Raw genomic sequence first — 12,075 nt, forward strand, 5'->3', positions numbered from 1 at the left:
CTGCAGACGAACTGCATAGATAAACATATGCAAAATAGGTTTTGAAAATACCAGTTTGGACGTTTTTAAAAGAAAAATGTCCAAATGGAGCTTTATGACACTTTTTGGATGTTTTTCTCTTTTGAAAATGAGGTCCATAGTGGCACGTTTAAAACAAATAGGAAAAAATATTTTTTCACTCAGCATATAATTAAGCTGTGGAACGTTTTGCTGGAGCAAGTGGTAAATGCAGTTAATGTAGCTGCTTTAAAGAAAGTTTTGGACAAATTCATGGAGGAAAAGTCCATCAACCATTATCAAGATAGACCTGTGGAAATCCACTGCATATTCTTGGGATTAAGTAGCATGGGATTCTGCCAAGTAATACCACTGTTGAAAATAGGACACTGGGCTAAATGTACCCTTGGTCCCATCAGCAGGGCAACTCTTATGTTCTTTCTCTGTTAAAAAGTATTTGCTGATATTACTCCGAAGACTAACTACCCTTAACCAGAATTCATGTCTTCTAGTTGTACTGTTTCCTTGTCTTTATTTTATGTTTGTTTGTTTATTTAATTTGTTATATACTTCCTGCAAGCCTGAAAGCCATTCCATATCATCAAGCTGATCAATCCATAGACTGGTGGGTTGTGTCCATCTACCAGCAGGTGGAGATAGAGAGCAAACTTTTGCCTCCCTATATGTGGTCATGTGCTGCCGGAAACTCCTCAGTATGTTCTCTATCTCAGCAGGTGGTGGTCAGCAGCAGCTCTGGCTAGGCCTCCAAGCCTAATCCTTAGGTTTTGTTGAGGCCTGGGGTTGAGGGCTCTTTTGAGCAAGTGCAAACCTGGTGGTGCCAGGTCCCTCCTTTTCTCCCCCCTCCCGCTGGCTCCGTTAAAAAAAAAAAAAAAAAAAAATTTTAAACGTCCTTAAAGGCGTTTATTTCGACGTTTATTTAAACGTTCATTGCAGCTACTCACTGGGACACCAGTTCGTTACAGCTCGGAGTGGCAAGCAGGTAATTTTACCTTTTTATAGCGGGCAGGGGGTTCCCCGATTCTTCTCCTCGTGGCATATGGCGTCGGAGGGCGAGGGCGCAAAGGGTCGCTCCCCGGATCGCTGGAGCGCTTCTAGAGGGGATGCGGGGGTTTTACAGCCTGATTCGCCCTTGATGGGTGACAGTTTAGTGACCGATGAATGTCCCGGTCCTTCCTCCGGCGTGGCGGTTTTTCCCGCCATAAACGCCCATCCCCCGCTCCTCGCCTCCGCCATCTTGGCCGGCCACGCGGCTCGGACGGCTTCTTCGTGGGCCGCCCTTGAGGTTGGAGACATTAATGCCATGAACGCCCTTAATTTGGGCGACGGCACAAAAGCGGCAAAAGTTAAGCGCCGTTCTTCCCGCGCGGCTCCTTCACGGAGTGTCGCGCCGGACGCCATTTTGGATGCGCAGCATGTCTCTCCCCCGCTCTTGCGAGCGCCGGTTGAGGGTGCGTCTAGGGCTGTTGCCCAGGCTGCGGAAGTGCACAGTCTGGGGGGTTTCTCCCCCGAGTTTGTTTTGCTGCTGCATCAGGCTTTCCTCATGCAAAACGCTGCCCCTGCTCCCTCGTCTGGTAAAGAGGTTGAGGTTCCCAGAGGTAACGCCCTCGGGTTGATTCCCAGGCCTTGGAGGACTTTGTCTCCTCCGATGTAGATGAGGGCAGCGTGTCTGAGGTCTCCCAACGGTCCTTTGCGGATTCCTTGGAGGAGATAGATCCCCGCTCGGATGGAGCGGATGACCCCTCTGCAGCGCGGCTTTTTAGCCCAGAGGATTTGCCCAACCTGTTGTTACAGGCCATGGACACTTTGAAGATTTCCTCTCCGGAGGACGTCTCTCCCTCAGCCCCTGTTGGCTCTGCCATTATGCTGGGGACGAAGCGCCCGCCTAGAACCTTCCACGTGCATGATGCCATGCACACCTTAATTTCGGCTCAATGGGATGTCCCGGAAGCGAGCCTCAAAGTGGCTAGGGCTATGTCCCGCCTCTATCCTTTGCCTGAAAGTGAACGTGAGGCCTATCTGTGGCCTACCGTGGATTCTTTAATCACTGCGGTGACTAAGAAAACGGCTTTGCCGGTGGAAGGTGGCACGGCCCTAAAGGACGCCCAAGACAGAAGATTGGAGGCGGCCTTAAGGTCGTCCTTTTAGGCGACTGCTTTAAGTTTGCAGGCCTCGGTTTGCGGTTCCTATGTGGCCAGGGCGTGCCTGACTATGGTGCAGCGGGCTTCCCCCTCGGATCATTCCTTGAGGGCTGATTGGCCGGCCCTGGAATCGGGCCTAGCCTATTTGGCAGACTTGCTGTATGATGTCTTGAGAGCCTCAGCTAAAGGCATGGCTCAGACAGTCTCTGCGCGGCGGTGGCTTTGGCTGAAACATTGGTCTGCTGACCACGCCTCTAAATCCCGCCTGGCTAGATTGCCTTTTAAAGGCAAGCTGCTCTTTGGGGTCGAGCTGGACAAAATCGTGACCGATCTCGGCACGTCTAAGGGCAAGAAATTACCAGAGGTCAGGGCTCGGGCTAGTACTCGTCCCGGTACCTTCAGAGGACGGTTGCAGGAAGCCCGTCGGTACCGCCCGGGCAAGCGGGCTCCTCTGCCCCTTCTTCCTTCAAGAGGAATTTCTCCCCCAAGCAGCATTCTTTTCGCAGAGACCGCCGTCCCAGAGGTGCTCCCTCCGGTCCTCCCCCAGGGTCTCGTACCCGATGACGGGGCCTTGGTCCACGCCCCAGTGCAGATTGGAGGACGGCTGTCCTCGTTTCTGGGCGAGTGGACCACAATAACTTCAGACGCGTGGGTGCTGGAAGTCATCAGAGATGGCTACAAGCTAGAGTTCTGCCGACCCTTAAAAGCGGGTTCGTACTCTCTCCCTGCAAGTCTCCGGTCAAAGCTGTGGCAGTGCAGCAGACCTTGGACAATCTGATCCGCCTGGGCGCGGTCGTTCCGGTGCCAGAAAGTCAGCTTGGCAAGGGACGTTACTCCATTTACTTTGTGGTACCAAAGAAAGGAGGTTCTGTCCGGCCTATCCTCGACCTCAAGGGGTCAATCGGGCCTTGAAAGTGCGGCACTTTCGCATGGAGACTCTCCGCTCTGTTATAGCGGCAGTGAAGGCAGGAGAGTTCCTGGCATCCTTGGGCATCAAGGAAGCGTACCTGCATATTCCCATCTGGCCTCCTCTTCAACGCTTTCTGCGTTTTGCAGTCCTGGGACGACACTTCCAGTTCAGAGCCCTCCCATTCTGGTTGGCTACTGCTCCGCGGACCTTTTCCAAAGTAATGGTGGTCATCGCGGCCTTCCTACGAAAGTAAGGGGTACAAGTCCATCCTTATCTGGACGACTGGTTGATCCGAGCCCCCTCTTATGCAGAGTGCGGCAAGCTGTGAACCGGGTAGTTGCTCTTTTGAGCTCCCTGGGATGGATCATCAACTGAGAGAAGAGCCAGCTGCGCCCGACTCAGTCCCTGGAGTACCTGGGAGTTCGATTCGACACCCAAGTGGGCAGAGTGTTCCTGCCAGACAATCGAATTGTCAAACTTCAGGCTCAAGTGGACCAGTTCCTAGTAGCCTCTCCTCCTCGGGATTGGGACTATGTGCAGCTGTTGGGCTCTATGACGGCCATGATGGAAGTAGTGCCCTGGGCCAGGGCTCATATGAGACCACTTCAACAATCTTTGCTGCGGCGCTGGACTCCGATGTCGGAGGATTATGCTGTGCGCCTTCCCTTGAACCCAGCAGTGCGCAAGGCGCTGAGCTGGTGGATGCAGACAGACAAGTTGTCTGCGGGAATGCCTCTGGTGACCCCAGAGTGGATTGTCGTCACGACGGACGCCTCTTTATCGGGCTGGGGAGCCCACTACTTGGGAAGGACAGCGCAGGGGCTCTGGTCTCCTGCAGAGGCAAAGTGGTCTATCAACCTCCTGGAACTCAGAGCCATTCGGTTGGCGCTTTTGGAGTTCATCCCGGTACTGGTGTTGAAGCCTGTACGGGTCCTGTCAGACAATGCCACGGCTGTGGTCTATGTCAACTGCCAGGGAGGTACCAAGAGCGCCCCTCTAGCCAAGGAGGCTATGAATCTTTGCCAGTGGGCGGAAGCGAACCTGGAGCAGCTTTCAGCGGCCCACATTGCCGGAGTCATGAATGTCAAGGCGGTCTTTCTCAGTCGCCATACCTTGGAGCCCGGAGACTGGCAACTATCTGCTCAGGCGTTCTTGGACATCACGAAGCGCTGGGGCCAGCCGAGCCTAGTTCTGATGGCGTCATCGGCCAATTGCCAAGTGCCTCGCTTTTTCAGCAGAGGACGGGACCCTCGATCCCTGGGAGTAGATGCTCTTCTCCAACAGTGGCCGACACAAGAGCTCCTCTATGTGTTCCCGCCCTGGCCCATGTTGGGCAGGGTGCTAGACCGGGTGGCAAAGCATCCCGGCAGGGTAATCCGGGTGGGTCCGGATTGGCCCAGACGTCCCTGGTATGCGGACTTGATCAGGCTCTCAGTCGACGATCCTCTGCGGCTGTCAGTGGAGCAGGGCCTGTTACATCAGGGTCCCGTGGTGATGGAGGATCCCTCCCCCTTTGGTCTTACGGCCTGGCTATTGAGCGGCAGTGTCTGAGGAAGAAGGGCTTCTCAGACAAGGTCATCGCCACTATGCTAAGAGCGAGGAAGCGCTCTACTTCTACTGCTTATGCCAGGGTTTGGCGTATGTTTGCAGCGTGGTGTGAAGCAGGCTCACTTTCTCCCTTCACTGCTCCAATTTCTTCAGTGTTGGCGTTCCTGCAAGAAGGTCTGGAGAAAAGCCTGTCGCTCAGTTCCCTTAAAGTCCAGGTAGCGGCTCTGGCTTGCTTCAGGGGCCGCCTGAAGGGTGCTTCCCTGGCTTCGCAGCCAGATGTGGTGCACTTTCTCAAGGGAGTTAATCACCTGCGCCCTCCTCTGCACTCAGTGGTGCCTGCGTGGAATCTCAACCTGGTGCTAAGAGCGTTGCAGAAGCCGCCTTTTGAACCCTTGTCAAGGGCATCTCTGAAAGACCTGAAGTGGAAAGCAGTCTTTTTGGTGGCTATCACTTCAACCAGAAGAGTTTCCGAGCTCCAGGCGCTCTCATGTCGAGAGCCTTTTCTGCAGTTCACTGAGGCAGGAGTGACTATTCGCACAGTGCCTTCCTTTCTGCCCAAGATTGTTTCTCGCTTCCATGTGAATCAGCAGCTCTGTCTCCCTTCCTTTCGTAGGGAGGACTACCCAGAGGAGTACTCTGCTCTTAAATATCTGGATGTGAGGCGAGTCATCATCAGATACTTGGAAGTGACCAATGATTTCCGGAAATCGGATCATCTGTTTGTCCTGTTTGCAGGTCCTCGTAAGGGTCTGCAGGCTGCTAAGCCTACAGTGGCAAGATGGGTCAAGGAAGCCATTGCAGCGGCTTATGTGGCCTGCAAGGAAGGTGCCGCCTATCCAGCTGAAGGCTCACTCCACGAGAGCTCAGGCGGCCTCGATGGCAGAGGCCGGATCCGTCTCCTTGGAAGAGATATGCAAGGCGGCAACTTGGGCTTCGGCTCATACATTCTCCAAGCATTACCGTTTGATGGTGGCTGCACGGGCGGAGGCCCGGTTTGGAGCTTCAGTGTTGAGGTCAGGGATTTCAATGTCCCGCCCTGGGTGAGTACTGCTTCGGTACATCCCACCAGTCTATGGATTGATCAGCTTGATGATATGGAAGGTAAAATTATGTATAATCATACCTGATAATTTTCTTTCCATTAATCATAGCTGATCAATCCATAGCCCCTCCCAGATATCTGTACTGTTTTTATTCTGGTTGCATTTCAGGTTCAAGGTTAGTCTTCAGTTACTTCAGAAAGACTTCGTGTTCAAGTTTTTTCACTTGGATTCTTCAAGAGTTGAGACGAGTTTGTGTTACAGTGAGCTGCTGCATTCCTCTCCCCTCCGTTTTACGGGGCTGGATTGAGATTTAAATTCTGCCGGCACTCCCTCCCGCTTCGTGCGGCTGTAGGGCAGCTTTGTACCCCTCCCGCTTCGGCGGTGTTAGGGTCAGTCAGCTCCTCCCGCGGTTGCGGTTGCAGGATAAGCCAGATCCCCCCGCATCGGCGGGTGTGGTGTCCCTCCCCCGCTCCGCGGGGATGAGCTGGACGGATTCCCCTCCCCCACTTGTGTGGGGATGAGCTGGGTTAATTCCCCTCCCCCGTTTCGGCGGTGGTGAGCTGGGCAGAGTGTCCCTTCGTGGGTGTAATTCTCTAAGTGCTGAGTCCTGCGGATGGAGCTTTGATATCGACATACTGAGGAGTTTCCGGCAGCACATGACCACATATAGGGAGGCAAAAGTTTGCTCTCTATCTCCACCTGCTGGTAGATGGACACAACCCACCAGTCTATGGATTGATCAGCTATGATTAATGGAAAGAAAATTATCAGGTATGATTATACATAATTTTACCTTGAAGCACTGTATGTATGCAGATACAGCTGGCATTTTTCTGGCCCTGGAGGATTTACAGTCTGTTTTTACCTGAGACAATGGAGGGTTAAGTGACTTGCCCAAGATAACAAGGAGCTGCGGTGGGATCTGAAAAAGATTTGTGTTTATATTAATACCTTCCAAGTTTTTAAATGTCTGTATAATGAAGCCCAGATCTAAGTCCTTGCTTGTTAGTTTCAAAATATCTTATTTTAACTTCAAAAGTTTTATGTTCTAGATTGCTTTAAAGTTTCCTTGTAGTGTTCTAAAAATAGTCATTGAGGCTTAGGATCCTGTTCAGAAGGAATGGATCCTAAGGAGCTTAGCCGAGATTGGGTGGCAGTGCCGGTGGCGGGAGGCGGGGATGGTGCTGGGCAGACTTATACGGTCTGTGCCAGAGCCGGTGGTGGGAGGCAGGACTGGTGGTTGGGAGGTGGGGATAGTGCTGGGCAGACTTATACGGTCTGTGCCCTGAAAAGGACAGGTACAAATCAAGGTAAGGTATACACAAAAAGTAGCACATGTGAGTTTATCTTGTTGGGCAGACTGGATGGACCGTGCAGGTCTTTTTCTGCCGTCATCTACTGTATTACTATGTTACATTGATCTGTTGCTGAGAAGCATTCTCCTACATTGGTGATTTGCTGTTTTGTTTATAGCCTTTCTTTTTTTTTTTTTTTAATTTTTTATTTATAACCATTTAAATTTTTACAAACGATAAAACAACTTGCCAGAAATACAGAGAAAGTAATATATAGGAATTATTTCAGTCAGGTAATTCTATTCTCTTCCTTAGACCACTAAATAGGGAGAGTGAAACAAGACAAGGAGATCAATTAAACAGTAAACAGAAAAAAAAAAACGTGGTATTAACCTGATTATCCCCAGATATTACTCGTCTAATTCATTATTCCACATTGATCATCTGGTTGGCTTCTTCAAGGCCAATATGGTGTATAATCAAATCATTTCAATATAGCCTTTCTTTAAGTAGCATTTACTGAACATTTGTGTTTCTTGTATTTTATTCTGCAGTTTTGTAAACATCAGGAACTTGAAACTTTAAAGGATCTTTATAATCAAGATGATGATCATCAGGAACTTGGAAATTTCTACATGCGTTCTAGTTACATCTCAGAAAAGGCACGTTCCCTTTAAACTGAAAAAAATGTTACCGTCACTGTACTAAAGGGGGAAGCTGTCAATGTGGGCTAGTATTAAGATGGATTACTTTATCACAAGTTGTGCTAATTTAGCACATGATCTTATTGCTTAAAATGGGACCCTGTGCTAAAGTAGTACGACTTTATGGTAAAATAACCTGTCTTAATTATAGTCCATCTTGATAACTACCTCCTAAATGGTCAAAATGTTAACACTTAAGTCTTAGGATTGAAAGAATTTAGGGCCTCTTTTACAAAGCCGCGCTACCAATTCTTGCTGTGACAAATGAGAGGAAGCCCATTCAATTCCTATGGGCTTCCTCTTATTTGCCACGTGGGAATCATTAGCGCAGCTTTATATTTCAACATTTTTATTGATGACAAAAGAAAAAACAGCCACGATATGCATACACAGAGGTTCAAATATGAAAACATATACAATAAGGATCAAATGATACATTTCGTCATCAAACTTTTAACAATTTAACCCCACCCTGCCCCTCTATGTTATGTTCAGCATTTTAAACACATTTCCTTTAATAACTTTCCAACTGTAAATATCTTTCTGATTAAACTTCAATTATTTCTTAATCTCCTGCTGCCTAAAACTTCTTTCTTTAGATTTGTGTCTCGGTATCGAGCATGCATTAAAAGATAAAAGGAACCCCTGAAATGAAAAATTAAGGTTCATACATTTATGTGAAAAATTCTAGCAGAATGCAGCATAGAACCAAGATTACTGTAAATGACTCTTTTATTTGCCTGAAACTGCAAAAGTTGTGCCCTTGAAACTGAAGTATCAATTTAGTGCAGCTGATATTGTTATGAAAAGGTTTAACGTTTCTACAAGCTTTTTATAGCACTTCTTTGCTTTATATTTAAACGGTTTTTATTGATGATCAAACATTTGAAACAGCTTTATGAAACATTCTGTAATCATAATGACACATCATATGCATTTATGTACCTCTTAACTGCATCATCAATTTTTACAACATTTTCTCCCCTTCTACCCCCCCCCCCCCTAATATAACTTCTATACCGTGAGCTTCTTATGTCATGGTCACTGTTCCTTCCAAAATTCTGTCACCAAACTTTACTGACTTGTACAAGGAGTATATGTCTACCGGGTTCCCTTTACATTAGGGTTTGCTAAAGTTGTTTAGTACAGCACTTCTTGCTTTATGAGAGATATTTTGCAGATAAGGGTTTCATATATTAATAAAATTCTTTCGTCTCTTTGGGTTACCCTGGGCCACCCTGGCCTCCCAGAGCATTAACTCATGGAGCCTATTCCTCCAGAGCCAAACGGATGGTGGTTCCTCCTGCATCCAATGCCTGAGTATGCATTTTTTCCCCACTGCATATGCCTTACAGAAAAGTAACTCCAAAGTGTTATCTGAGACCCCATATGCATTGCTTTTGTTCAAAAGTACTCCTCTCCAGGAGGGGAGCAGCCCTTGCTCTGATAATTTTTCAAGGTATTTCTGTACTGCTTTCCAAAATAGTTTTATTCTATCACATCTCCAAAATGCATGTAGAAATGTATTCCTCTCTCTGTGACATTTAGGGCATTGGGCATCAGATATCCAACCAGTCCTTGCTGCCTGTGATTGTGTGCTGTATCCCCGATGGATAATCCTAAACTGACTCTCCTGCAACTCCGCTCCACCCACTTGTTTGGGTATATCTTTGATCAATTTAGCAAAATTTATTCCCTTCAACTCATATCCCAAATCTTTACTCCATGTGTTCTTAAGCTTCTCGTATGCATGAGGAGGCCTGAGCGACATTAAAGCTCTGTGTAAGCTCGATATCGATACCTGTCCATATGCATCTCCCCTCAAAAATTCACACAGCCTATGGCCTAACCTCATGTCCAGAGCTGCTTGGTCTAGACTGAACCAATAATGATGCAGTTGTCTACATGTGTAATAATCTTTATTGGCAAGTGAAAGCCTCTGCTGCAGGTCCTGAAATCCATACAATCCCCCCTCTTCACTCCTCAAATGTTCAAGCAAAGTAATTCCCAATTCAGACCATTTATCAAGTATCCCTTTCTCTAACCCCGGGGAAAAATCCCCATTCCCTCGCAATGGGAGTTGATCACTAATATTGGGATCTTGTCCCCAGGATCTCATAAAGAATTGCCAAGTGCGTCGCAGTGGCTGCAGCAGTATACTTTTCCTACAGACCAATGGCAAGTTTTTTGTTTTGGCCTGCAGGAGAAAGTTCAAATGCCATGGTCTAAATAATGTACTGTCCCAGCTAAGCGGCGTATATTGATGTGTATTGAGCAGCCAATCCCTAAGATGTCTCAGAAGGCATACCTGATTATATCGTTTTATACAAGGGAATCCCAACCCTCCCTGTGCCCATCCATCATACAGGTATTCAAATCGTAATTTTGACTTCCTTCCCCCTCCATAGAAATTTCCGACTCATCCTGTTCAGTTTACGTAAATCTTTTCCAAGAATATGTATTGGCAACACCTGTAAAATATAGAGCCATCTCGGGAATATGATCATTTTAAATAAGTTGATTCTGCCCATTAGCGATATGTTCAAGTGTACAGCACTGCGTATGTCTAGTAGCATTTTAATGAAATGATAAGTAGTAGTAGTAGTAATTATGAATATTATTTGTGCCTCGCTGATGGTGCAAGATTAATAAATACAGTATTTTAACATAGTAAATACAAGTTATTTTTAAAAGCCTTGCTACATGTTGATTGCTTGAGACCCCCACCTGGGCAGACTACTACCCAGCTCTTGCCTTCTGTCCCTGAGTGAAGCCAAGGGAAAGAATACCACACACAAACTACTAGTAAATGACAAAGCTTTTGGGAACAGAATCACAACGTTCATTTAACCTTGGTGAAATAACACCTGACTGGCTCAGCTTGCTCAAGCACTTTTGCCCTTTTATTAGAAAAGTATTAAGTCATAGGTTAGTAGGTCAACAGTTTTGCATCATAAACATACAATACAAGCTATGGATAATCATTAGTTCAGTTTATATTCTGCTATCAGCGGATCAGTATAGATTTAGGGCAAAGTTCAACAACAGCTGAGCAATTCCAGTAAAAACATCTAGGCTATTGTAGGAATAAGGAACTAGCATACATTATTTTCAGAACACAGCTGCATGCACAGGGTCTGTATGCTAAGGATGCATGTCTTTCTCAGTTCTTTGTCCTTTCTGCTGCTCACTAAACATGCTTGTTCTTAGTTATAGCTTCCAGCATCTTGACAAGACATTAATTACTCTCAGGTCAGCAAAAGCATTTGTTCACTTTTTCATTCTATTTTCCATTCCAACATTTAATATTCCTTCTGAGCCTGGGGGGCACCATTATTGTCATAGTTGTTCTCAATATCATCAGTGCTAACACTTAGTATATGATTTTCAAAACTTGGTTAAATTTCAGGAACAAACTATTGGGTTTATATTTGACTCATTTTTTTTTTCTTATAGAGAATTGAGGGAAGAGTCTCAGCACTACAGAGTGCTGTTGATGAGTACAACAAGGCTAAGAATGAATTTGCGTGCAAGGTAAGAGCAAAATAAAGGTAAACATTTAAAACCCATTGAATGGCCAAGATAACTTATTAATTTTAGCCCATTATCTCTAGGAGAGTTTTCAGCTGAACATTACAAAATATATTTTCATCAGAAAATTCTCTTAAATCTAACTGGCTGAAATTATCCAACTAGATTTGGAATGCTCAAGACTGCTCACCTAGATCATCAGATAGTGCCAAAAATCAGCACCAGCCTGGTGGTGTGCTGACACCATATTCTCACCGTCCCCCTTTCTTCATACACCACTAAACAAAGTTGGAGGGAAGACAGTATTCCCTGTCATCTCCTTCTCCCACTGTGTTTACCTGACTTGGCTGCTTACTTTGTGGACAGAGTATGGAAGATTCATGGACATTGAGGAGTGAATAACCACCACTCTCTTCACTTTAGTGATGGGTAGTGGTGCATGGTGGGTTTGCCATCAAAACCCCCTATCTACTTATTTAGATGCCCAGTTTGGCATTGTCATCCTGCAGGCACTCATACACAGATTGTGTTTTTCACGAGTATGAATGTTTGGTTGTCTGCAGATGTGGTTACTTCATTGCTTCTTCCAGATGATTAATGAATAAGGTAACCAATTCCTATCTAATTATAGATCTCTGCGGAATTCCACTATTTAGTTCTTTTATTTACTTCTTTTTGCCAGTTACTAATCCACAGTAAGTCATCACTTCCCTATCCCATGGCACTTTAATTTCCTCAGATGTTTCTCATGAGAGATTTTATCAAACAGCCTCTGAAAATCCAAATATTGGCTAGTTCTCTTTTATCCATTATCCATTATCCATCTTTATTTACACTACTAGGAGTTTTTGTTAACAGCCTCCATTTTCTAAGCCTGTGCTTATTAAA

General features: G+C 46.4%; 1 protein-coding gene across 1 annotated transcript in view; it reads left to right on the forward strand.

Annotated features, from left to right (window-relative positions):
• The window catches only part of VPS16 (VPS16 core subunit of CORVET and HOPS complexes), a 926,204-nt gene that overhangs the window by 680,532 nt on the left and 233,597 nt on the right, over nt 1–12,075 (forward strand). The window contains 2 exon segments of the mRNA XM_030208841.1: nt 7,507–7,614; nt 11,113–11,190. Coding sequence (XP_030064701.1) covers nt 7,507–7,614; nt 11,113–11,190 — 186 coding nt within the window.

Source organism: Microcaecilia unicolor, chromosome 7 (genome assembly GCF_901765095.1).
Source record: "Microcaecilia unicolor chromosome 7, aMicUni1.1, whole genome shotgun sequence".
Classification (NCBI taxonomy): domain Eukaryota; kingdom Metazoa; phylum Chordata; class Amphibia; order Gymnophiona; family Siphonopidae; genus Microcaecilia; species Microcaecilia unicolor.